Source organism: Dendrobium catenatum, unplaced genomic scaffold, assembly GCF_001605985.2.
Source record: "Dendrobium catenatum unplaced genomic scaffold, ASM160598v2 fragScaff_scaffold_853, whole genome shotgun sequence".
Lineage (NCBI taxonomy): Eukaryota > Viridiplantae > Streptophyta > Magnoliopsida > Asparagales > Orchidaceae > Dendrobium > Dendrobium catenatum.
In genome coordinates this window covers 6,598,328-6,614,684 of record NW_021319315.1, presented here as the reverse complement: position 1 = coordinate 6,614,684, position 16,357 = coordinate 6,598,328, and the positions used below count along the sequence as shown (strand labels likewise).

At 34.5% G+C, this 16,357-nt stretch overlaps 2 protein-coding genes across 3 annotated transcripts; one reads left to right on the top strand and one right to left on the bottom strand.

Moving 5' to 3' along the window:
• The first annotated feature begins 1,673 nt into the window (after nt 1-1,673).
• Nucleotides 1,674-4,906, top strand: LOC110107374 (cinnamoyl-CoA reductase 1). 2 transcript variants are annotated; one of them, XM_020837615.2, is made up of 6 exons: nt 1,674-1,897; nt 2,077-2,252; nt 2,362-2,547; nt 3,087-3,249; nt 4,129-4,318; nt 4,473-4,906. In XM_020837615.2, exons 1-6 carry the CDS (start codon nt 1,783-1,785, stop codon nt 4,606-4,608), a joined length of 966 nt encoding a protein of 321 aa, XP_020693274.1. In that variant the 5' UTR covers nt 1,674-1,782; the 3' UTR covers nt 4,609-4,906. The 2 variants fall into 2 exon arrangements, with proteins under 2 accessions (XP_020693274.1, XP_020693275.1); XM_020837616.2 differs by having other exon boundaries at nt 1,675-1,894.
• A 2,405-nt stretch (nt 4,907-7,311) lies between these two features.
• On the bottom strand, nt 7,312-14,989 carry LOC110107400 (uncharacterized protein At2g39795, mitochondrial-like). Its single transcript, XM_020837656.2, has 3 exons — nt 14,556-14,989; nt 7,833-8,179; nt 7,312-7,681 (listed from the first exon to the last, which is right to left on the bottom strand). The coding sequence occupies exons 1-3, from the start codon at nt 14,832-14,834 to the stop codon at nt 7,522-7,524; spliced, it is 786 nt and encodes a 261-aa protein (XP_020693315.1). The 5' UTR covers nt 14,835-14,989; the 3' UTR covers nt 7,312-7,521.
• Nucleotides 14,990-16,357: the final 1,368 nt, after the last annotated feature.

Sequence of the window (16,357 nt, the reverse complement as noted above, 5' to 3'; positions counted from 1 at the left end):
TGTTTTGATTTCAGTTATAGGTATTAGGTGACCTGCTGGGCTTTGTAAAGCTCATTATATGTGGTTGATATTTTCAGGTCAGGGCAAGGGAGCAGAGGATAGGAATTGATCCAGATCTTCAGGTTTTTGTCTTTTGATTGATTTTGATTCTTTTGTACTCAGGATAGATTTCAGAACTGATGATTGTAGTGTAGTTCCTGAGTATTGTACATGACCTTTTGAGTTATAGATCGACTTGTATATTGATGTTTTAAATTTTATAGATGTTTGATAGACTGGTTAATTGAAGGTTTTAGATAACTCTGGTAAATTGTTTGAGAAATTGATTGACATTCTTTCCAAGTTAGATCTTGGGGCATCACACTATTAGACATGACAATAACAATAAATCATTACAGTGATAGTGAATCAGTATAATGGATGTAGCTTAGTAATCATATTGGACAAATAAGGATTTCTAGCTTAAGCTATGTTTTTCCAGTAATCAGTAAATAAGTAATCATTTGATCAGTAAATAGAAACGTCACTTTTTGTCCATCGACACTGTAATAATCTCCTTATAAAATATATAAAAGTATAAAATCATTAGATATTAAAATAATTAAAAACTGAAAGCAGAATATTATTGAATAAAATAATAAGTATAGAAAATAAAAAAAAGTAATTTTAGTATCCTTGAATACGCGAAATTATTTTTTCATATTTTTTAGTATGAAAAAATAAATTTTGTATTTACTCACTTTTTAATTTTGTTCTGCCTAACCTCCTTCTCGTAATTACATATTAATTAAGATACATTTAAAAATTTACTCATTTCAATTTAATTATAAATTCTAATATAAGAACTAGAGTAGGATTGTAAACGAACCAAGCCGAGTCGAGCATCAGCTTGATCATATTCGTGTTCGTTTATTATCAGCTTGCTCATGTTCGTTCAAGTCCGATTCGAGGTGTTATGTTCATGTTCAAGCTTGGTTCATTAAGTTGACGGGTGTTCATGTTCAGTTCGTTTTGTGCTTATCGAGCTCTAAACAAACGAGTCTTATCAAACTATAAACGAGTCTTACAAGCTTTATCGAGCATGCTAACAAATATTCACGCGAATGTTTCTAACAATTGTCTTAAACTACCAAACGAGTCTATTCACTCACATTTTATTTTTATTATTATGCTTCTTATCTAACAAGAATCAATAATCCATCTTCTTATCAAACAAGAATCAAGCTTATTATCAAGCTCCTAATGAGCTTCTTATCGAGCATATTCACGAGCTTCGGATGATATTGTCCACGAACATAATGAGCTGAATACATACTTATTCAAATTTGTTTATTAAAGCATTTAGTATTTAGGAAAATACTCAATATTATTTAATTAAAATATCATGAACAAATTTTTATGAGTGGAGCCTTGAGTAGTTTGTTAAACACTCCGTTCTTCTTCTACAGCTTTAAATTAGGAGAAATTATGTGCTGATACCGAATTATTCGGAGATGAATCAGAGCGTACACAACGGGTACACAGCCACGACACAGTAAAGAAGTGACATAGCACAGCACACAGAAAAGAAGTGACATAGCACAGCACACCGAATCATCTAGTACACAACGGGTACACAGCCACGACACAGAAAAGAAGTGACATAACACAGCACACAGAAAAGAAGTGACATAGCACAGACGGCTTCTGTATCCGCTTTGAATAATTTCACTTAAACTAGAGCGTTGAAAAATAGAAATTAGAGAACAGTCTACAGGGAGCGAGGGAGAGAGAGAGAGAGAGATGGAGGCCAGGAAGGTTTGCGTAACAGGAGCAGGAGGTTACATAGCTTCATGGTTGGTGAAGCTTCTTCTATCTGAAGGATACAAGGTCAACGGAACAGTTCGAGATCCAAGTAGTAAATCTCTTTTTTTTTTTCCTTATTTATATTCACTTTGTTGATCTTTATTTCCCTTGTTTTGCTCTATTTTCCTTTTTTTTTAATCCAAAAAAAAAATCGTAGATATTGAAAGTATCTAAATCCCAAATAAAAAAGAAAGAAAAGATCCTAAAAAAATCGTTCTTTGCTGATTTTAGGCGATGAGAAGAATGGCCACTTGAAGAAACTCGACAAGGCTTCAGAAAACCTTCAACTCTACAAGGCAGATGTTCTTCAGTATGATGGTTTATTATCAGCAATTCAAGGTTGTGAGGGAGTCTTTCATGTAGCCAGTCCTGTACCTGAATTCCATGGGGTTCTCATTAATCCAGAGGCAGTTTCTCCTACTTAACACTCAAATATTATCATTTCATTTTATTCTAATTGATGATCGATATCCTATAAACCCTAATTTTGTTGTCGTATTTGTCACCAAATTGCAGGCTGAGGTGATCGCTCCTGCTCTCACTGGAACCATCAATGTACTGAAAGCCTGCTCAGAGGCAGGAATCAAGCGAGTTATTGTTGTTTCATCATGTGTTACTGTCTTTATGAATTCAAAGTGGCCCAAGGATAAGGTCATGGATGAGTCTTCTTGGTCAGAACAAGATTTGATGAGGAAAATTGAGGTAATCTAGTCTGCCTTGAATCTAATTACATTTTATAATTAAAGAACATATTGCAGTAAAAGTACAAGTACTAGCAATTGTCTTTCACTCATAAGCTTTAATTTTTTACTGTATTTGTTTGATCCAAATTCCTACAAAAATTACTTATAAATCATTAAGAACAATATTTTCTTAGTATTAAAGTTTGTAATCAATTACTTAGCATATTCTTAGGTATTTATTGAGGAAGTATCAATGTATATCAAACATTAGAAACAGATGTAAATGACAAGAGAATACAACAACAACAACAACAACAACAACAACATCAAGCCTTTGTCCCACTACGTGGGGTCGGCTACATGAATTATTTTTCGCCATTAAAGGATTCGTGTCATGATTATTTGATAAATTTTACGCTGGTTGTCAACTACCTAACGCAACATTTCACTTTTCTCATCCAGGACTTGAGACCTGGCAACGACAGTGTAAATGAAAAGAGAATTTCAATTATAAAAATGTGACTAAAGTTTGGATCTTAATTTATTTGATGTTTACAGCATTGGTATGGCCTTTCAAAGACACTAGCAGAAAGAGCTGCATGGGAGCATGCAGAGAAGACTGGACTGAACCTGATTACTGTTTGTCCATCAATGGTTTATGGACCACAATTGCAGACCACTGTCAATGCTAGTAGCTTGATGCTTCTTACTATTGTGAAAGGTCTAAGCCACTTGAACATTTTTTTTTACTTTCATAGACACGAAAGTATTGAAAATAGCATGAAACTCTCATTGCTTTCTTACTATTTGTTATGCAAATGCTTTTAAACAGCCTGCAGTTTCTTGCTATAATATTTTGGTAGATCTGCAACTTCTCTCTGCAAAAGGACCCTATCCACAGCCTCCTAACAGCTCATTTAATCTCAGCCGTTGGTTCACTTCTACGTAATCATTCTTCTTTGTTATAAAGGCAGGCCCTGTAGACACTTGATATGCATATAGAAATTTAGGCTTCGTTTGGGACGGCTTTGTTACTGTTTTCTGAAGCAGGTTTTTAGTACATATTTTTTTTAGTTTAAGAAATTTTTGTATTAAAAAGTTTCTTTTTAAATCAGTAAGAAAGCCGTCCCAAACGAAGCCTTAATCCCTTGTTGATAGCTTTACCAGTATACATTCCATCTTCCTCTACTCTTCATTCTCTATTTTCTACATTGCTGTGTGTGTTTCACAACAGCAGCACCGTTTGCCTCCCAGCTTTCAAGAGCTTTATGACAATCTTTTTTTGGGAAGTTCTCTTTTCTACCACAATGAATGAGAACATATTTATATATTTGTTGGATATGACTCCTCTATTTATAACATTACAGTATTTTGAATTGGCATAGTATTATTTTCATAGTAAAACTGCTAATTATTTCTTCATTATGCATATATTACCTACTTTATACCAGCAAATTTTCTTTATTGTTTTTACAGATAATTAGGAGAATGTGAAATTGCTACTGATAAATTGATTTGAGGAAACTAAGAAAGAAACCTTAAATTTCAAACAACTCATGCATTTTTTTAAGCTTATTCATTAATTTGCTTATGCACACAGGAGCATCAGAACCAATGAAGAACAAACTGTGGTCCTTTGTAGATGTAAGAGATGTGGCTGATGCTTTGCTTCTAGTATATGAGGCTGCAGAGGCTTCAGGAAGATATATTTGTGCTGCTCATTCTACTTATCTCCATGACCTTATCAGCAAGCTTAAGAGTATTTATCCGAACTACAAATACCAACAGAAGTAAGATTTTGTTTAAGATGTCGTTTTTAGTATCAAAATATGTGCAAAAACAAAAAAAAAATCCTCTGAAACTGCTCACTACCATAATAAATGATTGTTCAGTGAACCATAACAAAATGCAATTCTACTAATATTTCACTCCATTTATGGCCAGTTTCACAGAGCTACAGCCAGAATGTCGACTTTCTTCAGATAAATTAAAGACGCTGGGCTGGAAAACTAGAGCTTTTGAAGAAACGCTTATTGATTCTATTGAATTCTACCAGCAAGCTGGTCTTCTTGAGAAGTAGCTTTTGCTTCTTACAATGGAAACGATATTATGAGTGTAATAATGTTAGGGATTAAGGTTTTCGTTGGGACGGCTTTCTTTCTGTTTCTTAAAGTGATTTTTTTGTTAAAAAAATTTAATTCTTGTGCTAAAACGTTGCTTTAAGAAGCAGTAAGAAAGTTGTCCCAAATGAAATCTAAATTATATTTAATTTTGATACTCTAGAAGTAGCTTTTTCTTTTTACAATGGAAAATCACACAGCAATAGACGAGGAAGATGGTGAAGATTAATCTAAGTGAGTTCAGATTTATTTTCTGCACTTTGATTTCTGTGGTGAATCTTAGTTTTTGTTTTAAGATTGTGTTTTGATCGAAAGATCTTTTAAAATACCAATTCAACTCCCCTTATTCTTGATTTTCAGCTAAAGGAATTTAATATCATCGTTACCATTAGGAAGCCAAGATCATTTATCACATTGCTCGATCTAGTTGTTCTCACAAATTGTAGCATCATTCAAAATTTTTGAGTGTGATGAGCTTTATTAAGAAGGTGATAGCTGAGGGGTTGATTTTCCAAATTTTGAAAAAAAAAAATTCTTGTTTAACTTTGAGAGAGGAGATGGCCTTAAAGATGTAAGACAAGGACTAAAAATTGGAATCCTTAAAAGAAAACTTAATATTATTAAATTTATTACAAAAGGTAAAAATAGGAGATCCTCCAACAGGAATGCTCCAAGCTATGAAAATTGTAATAACTCAAAAATATAAAAATTAATTTTAAAAGGTAAAGATTTGAAATGTTTGAGCTCATTTTCATATATTTGGAAATATTTTAATGCTTAAAAATGGTTGCATGTGTTTTATAATGAGTTCTAAGGATTTGGTGTGAATTTTGATAAAATTTCAAACATATGACTATTTATCTGCCCCATTGTTGGGTATTCGAGCATCTCGACAGTATTACAGTACAAGTTGTCAAACAGTGACATTGTAGCAATTTGGCCTCTGAAATTTGAAAAAAAATGAACTAGTGCCGCAGTACTCATGTGACGTCCCATAATCTAATTTGAACAAATTATTTCTTTTATTTTTAAATAAATAATATATATTATCCAATTATTCTATATCAGTATCTTAATCACATACTCAATATGTCACACTAATCAAATAAAATGTCATGGCTTAATTGATATTTTTCTAGTATCGAATCAATTTCAGCAAGTCGTTGGTTTAGTAAACAGAGTCGTTACTCTTTGCCCGTTGACATAGTACTTATTTCCTTATAACTTCTAGTTAGAGTATCATGTGAATCAGTCGAAAATAAGATTAAATCATATATTTAAAAGAAAGCATGTCAGCCCACCATCATGTATAGATCAATCAATTTCTAGCCAACGTCAGTGAATAATCAGTCTTTACTTTTTTTTTTCTCCACACATTATTATCACAGTGCTATAATAATAATAATATAGCTACCAGTTATTTCTCAACCACATATCCACACTTATTTAAATGCATTGCAATAAATAAAGCATAATTAGGCTAAATTAAGAAAGTGTCAAAATATCATAATGGTATCATCCCGGCAAATCTCCCGTTTGGGGACTGGGCCTTCCCACCACGCTAAGAAAATCATGTATGTTAGATGTATGTGGACACCGCGGCCGTGATCTTCAATCCCACTATGCCAAGAAAGATGTGTATGAATATTCAGGGTACTTGCTTAAAAATGCACAATTTTTCTAGTCAGCACTGAGGTGCGTAAGGATACTTAAAGTTGTCACGGTCATGCTAAGAAAAGCGTATACAGGGCCTACATGCCTCATCGCAGGTAGCGCTCTGGGTTACCTCCTACCACACTAAGAAAAACGTGTATAGGTTGTTGCCTGGCGCGTCACACGCGCCATGGACAAGGTTTGGACCTTTATACCTGTGTAGGGGTCAATGGCGTTGGCTGTATCGAGGTGACGACGACTGTGTGGGGACAACGACAATTGATCTTAAAAAAAAAATCTAAATTTCATCATTAAAAACTTTTTTCCAATAACTTTCATTTAGAAAAATAACATAATTGATCATAAAAACAAATTAATTTGATGATTTGAAAACCAAGTGTCTAAATTGATTATAAAATCATTGCATGAAAAAACAACTTAACTATTCTTATCTTAAAAAATATCTTTTCACCATAATTTAAAAAAAAATAATAAGAAAACAGCAAAAAACTAATAACCCAACAAAAAATATGATTATCATCCAAAAAGTAAAGCAGCAAAACAAATCCTAAATTACACAAAAAATATGAACCACATAAATTGCACGCAAAGAATTCCTAAAATCCAAATCTTGTCCATATTAAATGAACCACATTCCTTTAAATTTTTTTGGGGTAATTTTGTAATATCAAAATATTTAATATCCTCAAAATAAAAGATATGGCACACGTGTGGCACTAACCAACATGTCATTGGCACATTTAATTAAAATAAATAAATAAACAATACAAATTATGAATTAACTAAAATAATAATGATAAATTTCAAATTTTTATCAAGAATATCATATCTATATCAAAGCATTATAGATTTAAAAAACCCTCCATTAAAATATTACTTATTATTACGATTAAAAAAACTATGGGCAGATGTTTCTTATAAAGGGCATATATGTAATATATAAATGTCCCATGATGAAAAAAAAATTAGCACATCATATCCTCAACAAATTTCAGTCGGTATAGATGTAATTTTATTCAGTAATGCGCAAAATTAAATTTACCAATACCTTCGAAATGAGAATTACACTCATTTTCAAGCTATCAACTCATTATCATAGATCAATTAATTTAAAAAAAAAATGAGGCCTATCTCATTTCTGCAGAACTCAATGAAATGCAGGACAAAAATATTCCTTCCATAGCCATCAAAAATGGAATTTATTTGCGAACAAATTCTTCTAAGTTCTTCAACCATGTTTGATACTCTCTTTCATCCTTCTTCATCATATATGCAGACAAGAAACCGTAGAGAGAATCTCTGATTCCCCTCACTTTGAGATACTGGTGGAGAGCTTTCTGTAAGCTTTCGTCCAAATCTCTGAAACAATCAATGGAGGGAGAGAGGAAGTCAATATTTTCTTTTTTAAAGGAGAAAATATTGCAAGAAAAGACTTTGACTGCTAAATGAAAAGAAAATTTTTTGAATTCAGAATGGATAATTTGATAGAATTCAGGATGAGAGAACTCACGAAAATTCAGGACCTTCATAAGTTCCCTGACAATCAGAATCATCGGGATTTTTCCTTGCCATGTTTTCTATTTCAAGCTCTTCAGAATTGAGATTGCAAGCAAATTCCAAGATAGGGACTTCTTCTCCTTTGTCAATTGTTACATGCAAAGAAATGCTTGGCTTGGATGCATTTTCCTGATCATCTTCATCATCTTCATCATCTTCTTCTTCATCATCCCCGACATCCAGATTCATATAAACTAAGATTTGGATGTTCTCACCAGCAAAGTCTCTCTTGAGAGTAATTGTGTTGTCACCAGGATTATCAAGGATTTCAAAAGGAAATCCTTCAGGTACATCAAGCTCCTGCAAATAGAAAATTCCAATAGTGAAAGAGTGCAAACTGTTATTATAGGCAAGAAAATTCATGAGGGGAAAAAATAGGCATAAAATGCAATGGATTTAGTAGTGTTGGCATATCCAGGAAGGTTACAATCCTAGAATCAATTAGCTGGGAATTAAAAAAATCCATGGTATTTATTTCCTTAATGGAATGATTTCTTCCGTACTACTCTTGAGAGAAAAAAGAGGAAGAGGGTGAGAGATAACAACCGCATAATTTCAAATAATTTCAAGGATAAATAGAAAAAAATAAAGGAATAAAATGAAAAAAAAATGAAAAATTGCAAGCTCCTATTGTCATTAGAGTTTAATGTTTAGTATTGTGATAATCAATAATAAGCAAACATCTCTTGAGATGGAATGACATCTTCATAGATCGAGTGATTAATCCAAATTCGCAGGCAACGAGGTGCCTAAACAAGGAGTGGAAATAAATATATTATAAACTTGGTCGGATGTCATTTACAAGTTCCAAGTCATTTATTTTTCTATATTTTTTATTTTATTTATTTATTATATTTATTTATTTTTTATTTTTCTATAAATTTATCATTTTTTCTATTTTTTCCTAAGTTATTTAGGGTTTAAGGTTATCTTTAGGATTTAGGGTCAGGACTGTTAGCAATTATGTTCAGAGTAATATATCCTCAAATTAGGAGTGTTATGAGTTGATTTAGTTTTAAGTTATGTTTCATGCAAGTTATCACACCCTTATAAAGCTTTATAAATAGAGGTCATATGTGTTGTAAAGATATGAGAAAAAATCTGAATAAAGCTTAGTTTTATTTCCTTCAAATCTTTGTGTATTCCCTCTTATCCCTCTCCCTCTCTCGCTCTCTCTCTCATTCAAGATCAAGAAGAACAAGTTCTTCTTCCTCCTCCAAGTTTTAACAAATGGTATCAGAGCCACAGTGGCGACGATCTCAAAAGAGGAAGGTGTTCTTGAGGTTTTCAAGTTGCCGGTAAATGCGCAGAAGCTGACGAGCACGAGGGTTCTGCGATCGGCAAAGCAGAGCGGACGGAACTCATTGTCGTGGGCTTCGGCGTTCACGCGAATGGGGCTAAGACCAATCTTGCAGAAGACCGCAGGGGTGGCTGCACGCAAGGCCGCTGGATCGGACTAACCAGAGCAAGCAGGCCAGACCGCGAAAGGCCACGAGGGTGGAAATCGTGTGGGGTGCTTGCGGGGGGCACGGAGCTGCATCCGTGGGGTCCGAGAAGCCGAAGGTGCCTAGAGCTCGCGGACACGCGCGGCGGGCGGTAAAGCCCGACTCGACATAGGAGACTCGCTGAAACGTGGAGTAGACGGTGTGTCTGGGCTTCGTTCATGCAAGAGGGTTGTGAGGCAAGGGCCGGGTTGGACGGGCGCTGTATTCGCTGGAGAAAGCGTCTGTAGCGGAATAGGACGTCGTCGAGCTCGTTCGCTGGACGCGTGCGATGGATCTGGTGCAAATGGGTTCCACGTGGAGAAGTTTGGCGTGGACAGGAATTGCTGCTTGAGCGAGCGTACACGAAGCTTCCAAGGCTCTTCTTGTAGAATGCTTAGAAGAGCAAGAAGATGATGGAACTTGGAAGGAAGCGTTGAGGGAACTGATGCATGTGTCGATGCTTGGTGTGAAGGATGTTAATGCTGTGTGTTGGAAGGCAAGAATTAAAGATCGATCAAGATCTTTTTTGAGGTGGAGTCCGGGAGGCAAAGGGTTGGTCGTGTGATCAAGCAATGGAGGCAACAACAAGACCAAGAACCACAAGGCGGCAAGATGGTCGCGAACTTGGAATTGGACTGGTGGATTGTGCGAAATGGCAGGTCGGATTGCGCACGGGCGTCCAGGGCGATCGGTTGGATTGCAACAAGTTCGAGTTCTTGTGACGAGTGGTTCTTTATTTTTTTGTAAAACTAAATCAAGGTGGAGATTGTTATGAGTTAATTTAGTTTTAAGTTATGTTGCTCATATAAGTTATCACACCCTTATAAAGCTCTATAAATAGAGGTCATATGTGTTGTAAAGATTTGGGGAAAAATCTGAATAAAGCTTAGTTTTATTTGTATTCCCTCTTGTCCCTCTCCCTCTCTCTCTCTCATTCAAGATCACGAAGAATAAGTTCTTCTTCCTCCTCCAAGTTTTAACAAGGAGCAAATGGGATCGAACTACATAAATACTTTTGTAGGTGAAAGATCCCCTTGGAGCCTTGTCACCTCAAGCCAAAGCTTTAGTCAACATCTCATCCATAAATCCGAATGCCAATACTGCTCCATGCTATTATGCAATATTTAAGTTCCAAAGTTTAAGTTCCAAAGTATGTCAACCTGATATCTCTAATAAAGTCAAGTGAACAATCATTAATAATATAGATGGGAGAAATAATTAAAAATTATTATCTTTTTTGAATTGTCATTCTAGTATAAACCTATACAAAGACGAGAAGCAAATAATAAATGAAATTATAGTAAAATAGAATATTAATGCTAATGAGAAAATATTATAATAATAAATCAAGTTTGATTTCTATTATAAATTGAATACAATTCTACAAAAGCTTCTAATAGGAATCATATAAAATTAAAGAATAATAACTACATTATAATTATAATAGTTTACCGATAGATGAGTAGGTAATAAGGGCCCGACAGATCAATGAAATGACAATGAAAGAGAGGATAAAAAGCGAAAGTTTTGGTGAGATTCCCAACTGACGGCATTTCACACCCCTCTTAAGTGAATGAATGGATGTCATCCATTTAAGTGTGAAACCCCTTAAGTAAAAAGAATCTAAACTTTTAAACATTGAGGCGTCATTTGATGTAATTGTTGGAATTTCATTAAGAAATTCCGCAGTTAAACGTGCTCATCCCGAAAAAAATCCTATGAAGAGTGACCTTCTGGAAAGTTACACTAACAGGACAAAACCGTGAGGCCATTAAGTAGATAACATCTCCATAGTTAAGAGTTTGAGCTGTTAAAAAATGGTATCATGAGCAATACACTAGCTGGAAGATGAGAACAAAGTGTCATACAAAACAAAGTGCTGCGTCGTGAGAGTCATCTCTTAAACCCTGTATGAGACAAAATACTACGTGACATGAGTCGCCATTTGATCTTGTAAAGGCAACCTCTAGAATCCTATCTATTTGGTGGATGATTTTGGGATAAAGATATTGCTGAGAACGTCAGTTACTTAAGTAAGAAAGATTGTGAAACTAATTAAGTAAAAAAAAGCAAAATTCTTAAATATTAAGGTGTCTTTCAGTATAATGGTTGTAATTTCATAAAGAAACTCCACGGTTAATTGTGCTCACCCTGGAGAAATCATGTGATAGGTGACCTCATGAGAAGTTACACCAACAGGACAAAATCGTGAGGCCCTTAGGTCAATGCTGACAATATCTCGATAGTTAAGAGTTTCAGCTGTTACACTAAGCTTGCCTAATAATTTCTTAAAGATTGTTCATAAGAAACCTTTGATAAAAATATCTGCAAGTTTTTGTAGATAAAAAAGTACAAATTAGATATATATATATATATATATATATATATATATATATATATATATATCACTTCGAAGCTCTTAAAGAGTGGGGGTCAATTAATATGATTTTACCACAAGAAAATATCAGCTTCATTATTTCAAGAATATCAAGATACATGATACTTCAATTACGTAACTCCATAATATAGTGACAACTCAAGTCTTAAAGACTAAAATCTTCTGAGGATGTTCTAATAAAATTCAATCTGTGAATGCAGTTTCCAATGATTCAACCAAAATCATACAGTTCAATAATGACCTCCTAATATAAAAGGCATTCCTCAGATAGCTTACATAGATCTTAAGAACACTCTCATTCCTTATCATTGTACAAGGTTAAGGACATAAACATTTTCATTACTTTTCAAGTTGGACATAATCTTCTCAATCTTGGGCGGAGTTGGACAGCGACAACTGCAATTTTAAATGTTTTAATCGATCCTTGTTGAACTGGATTTGATGTTATCCCAAGAAGAGCAATGAACTTATGAAAGGTTTTGCAAAAAAATCATTAGTGGATTTAAATTCCTCGAATTGGGTGATAATCATAGTATCTGACTTATAGATCTATAAGGTCAATACAAATTTTTTGTTGGATTTTAATTTCAAGTGTAGGGCTTTATGATTGAAATTTGTTCTCCCTAAGTCTCAACCATACATTTTAAAAATTTTAAACTAAGGGCAATGTCTTCATTATCATTGTTCATGACAAAGTCTCCCAACAAGAGCTCTCAAAGTCCTAGACAAAAATCATCAAAGTAATTTGGCATTAGCCCAATTGATTCTAAGTACTTAAGTTCAAGAAGAAAGTCAACACTTTCAACAATATATATTTCCAGTAAAATAATCACAATAAATATGCCCATTAGAGTCTTGAATATAGAATTTCACGCTCTTTTTGCTTAAACCAGCTTTCCAACATAATAAGTATGACTCAGAGGACAGTAAGAAAAATATCCCTCTATATCATTTGACAAGGTAGTCCTTAGAAAACCTATTTCTAGCAAAATGAGTGATAAGAAATCACCAAGGTTTATCTTATCTATCATCGCTAGTAGTTTGTACTCAATATGATATTCTAGATATTGCATCCTCAACTAGAGAATATGATTAATGCTTCTATATGTCATCCTTCAATGATGTGTCGCTACTCCATTCTCACAGAGTAGCCTATGCCATTCTTTGAAATCTCTCAAGGGTTGAAAAAATCTTAATGAGTGCAAACTACATAACGATCAACGCTAAGCTTCCATCACATAAACTAACATGATTTTTCGACCAAAAATTCCAAACTGACAATCAATAACAAGTACCTTCATCCCTTATTTAGTGATGAACCCAAAATTTAAGGAAAAATAATTATTTTAATTAAGAGATTTCGATCAAATAACTCAAAAATTGAGTTGAAATAATTATTTTCAACTTTGCTTGCAAACAGGCTCCACTCAAAATCAAAATACTCAATTTTTTACATAAGACTGACTCGCTTGAACTTGACGTGATATCACTCCCAGACTAAATCAATGCTCAAATTAATTAACCTCTACATGAACAACAAAAGGTCAAGTATGAGAACAATCAAATTTGTTGGACAAGAATGAACCTAAATAGCTTGACTATTACTTTATTAGAACCTAAGGATGTATAAACCTGTATTTGTATTTTCTCATATATATAGGCTTGGGTTATGTCGTGGCAACTGTACATTGGTCTGCATATATAAAGGCCACTATCATTCTCTATAAATACTTGGCTTTCTCTGTATTAGGATCGATGCATATATGAATAAACTTATTTCTTCTATTCTGCTTCTTCTTCCTTTCCTGCTTCTGTTCTTGAATGCTATCAAGATCTCGCTGCCATCATTCTCCTTTCTACATTGACAATCAATCCTACGCCATAGATCGAGTTACCATGTCCTTCATTAATGATGAGACGCTAAAACGATCTTCTTTGAAGGCCATAACAACAATATGGTTGCCAACAAACAAGAGGATGCTATAATGGTTGTGGATGAGGGACACAGGTGGCCTCCATTTTCATTATTAGTATGCTCTCATTTGGCCGTGAAAATTATTAGTATGCTCTCGCTTGTTGCCGCATCTACTATGTAATTTGGTTGTTTTACTTCCAGATTAAAAAAAAAAGTGCCAGGATATTGAAAAGTCGAATATGAACTTCTATCAAACATAAAAATTTTGAATAGACAAATTAAAATGAAGTCCGTGTCTTAAAATCATTTATAAACACATTTGGTTAAATATAAACTTTTTAAATAATACCCGAAGTAGATGAATTTCGCATAATGAGTACAATTATTCAAATGATAATGATAAAAAGTTAAAAAAATTATGTATTTTTAAAATAATTAAATTGTGCCCACCACTAAAACAAATTTATGGCTCCGGCCATGGTTGCATAAGGGAAGGAGGATGGGTCGGAGGTGGAAATTTGGTTGGATTGGGAGTCTGTGATGCCATCAGCTTGGTTCCTTCCTCCTAAACTAGAAATGCAGCCGCGGATTAGCTGCGGCGGAGGAGCTTCGGAAGGGCGGTTTGTGTTTTACGGGAAAAGACAAAAACACCTGAAGCTTATTCTGAAATTTTTTTAAAAACTAACTGATTTGTTTTCGAGGAAAAGCAAAAATAACATATTTTCTGTTTTTTTAACTGTTTTCTTAATAAATAACAAATTAATCCCAAAAAAGCCCTAGGTTACAAACATACTTCAAAGCACCATTGTTGCACTGTGATTATAGTAGAATACTAAGAATGCAAGCAACCAAGGAAAAATGGTTTGCATGTGAGCATACCCGGGGATCTTTAAATTCCTGGATGCATTCGATCTCAGACCGGAGAACTTTCAGGAGGTTTTCATCCGCTCCCAGCTTAGAGGAGGCGAATCGAACAGATAGAAATGACGAAGATTGCTTGAGGTTCTGCGTCAGTGCACTCCGTACAAGAGAAGAAAAAGGTGACGAAGAGGCCACAGAAGAGCAGGAAAGAACAGGACGGTGCCGAGCACAGAGAACCAAGGACAGCTGGAGGCGAGCTTCTCTGCGAAGGAGTGGACGAGAAATGGAAAAAGCCATTTTGCCCCAACAGGTAGGTCTGTAGTGTTTCGGTGAAGCCGATGAAGGAAAAAAGAATGGTTTTTTTTTTTTGAGCCAAGCTGTGCTAGGGTTTAAAGAGCGGCTGTTGCACCTGGGGTTTTAGGTAACTAGAGCGGGTAGGGCTGTGGGGCTGTGGGGCTGTAATGCTAATGTATGGGGTTTTAAGAGCTAAGCCCAATTCATTAATCTAAAAACAAAAAGAGAAGCTATAAAAGTAGGGCTCTTAAAATTGGGTCATGGGTCGGGTTTGAATCCAACTAAAAATTGATCAGGCACTGTTCGACCCGACCCGAACCCAACATGCTTCGGGTATGTTTTACTATTTTTTTTATTTAATTTAATTTATTTAAACCTTAATCAAATTAAGGTAAAATTTACTTCAATCAATTTAAAATAAACCAAGCTTAATTCTATTTGGAAAACATCATTTATTATTTTTTGGAAATAACATTTACTTATTTCATAACAATCTTTTAAAACCCTCATAAATCAATTAAAAATAGGTCAAAACAAGTTGATTTTGGGTTTTCAGGTCAACCCGAATTGGTTTTACAAGCAGTTCGAAATCCCTAACCCAAATCTGACCCGGTGCTGATTCGTGTTGACCCGAACCCGAATTTTTCGAATTGAATTTTCTGATCGTATCAAATATTAACACCCCTATATAGGAGCAGCCATAAAAAATGAGCAATACCTTGCAAAAAAAATCACCAATAAAATAGTAGGTGATACCAAAAAGAATCGAGATGGACAATGCCAACATAGATAATAAGAGGGAAAATAAGAAACCAAGAAGAGGGGAAAACCCCTAGTTAGGACTTAGTTTTAGATAATTCATAAGCATCAGCATTGTAGAGATACGTAGGGCTCTCCTGGTTTCCATAAAGAACATCCAAGAGGAGAAATTTGGATCAAAAGCATCATAAAATCAGTCTAAAGGCAACAAGGGAAGCAGCCCATATGCCAAGAAAATTATCAAGAAAGTAAATTCAGACAGCAAGATAGCTGCCTTAAGACCATCTCCAACCGAAAATCTCATTTTTCACTTCAAAATGCCGTGAAACTAAAAAAAAAAATACCGTGATTCATCCAATCGAACTCCAATTTTGTGAAGTAATGTTCTTTCTTCTTTTCGTGTTTTCTTCATAAGTTAGGTAGAGAGAAAAATAGTGGAGATGAATAAATAAATGTCAATATTGGGGTCTCACTGTTCACCCGCAAGTAAATAGCGGAAATTTTACAGTTCCGCTGGACCTCTGCAGCAACGCCATTCAAACGTTTAGAGTTCGGTTGGAGATGCCCTAAGCATTAAACCAAACCAGCAAGAGAATCCCTGTTTTCCATTTAGAAAATTTGAGTTTAACGGCCTTTTTTATCTTCAAAATAACAGTTGAAACACTGCAAAAAGATCCACCAAATTTTCTTTCATTATGCCCACGCCATAAATGATAAACCGAACAACAAATGGTGAGAATATATAGGTTTTTAATCTCTTGCAAACA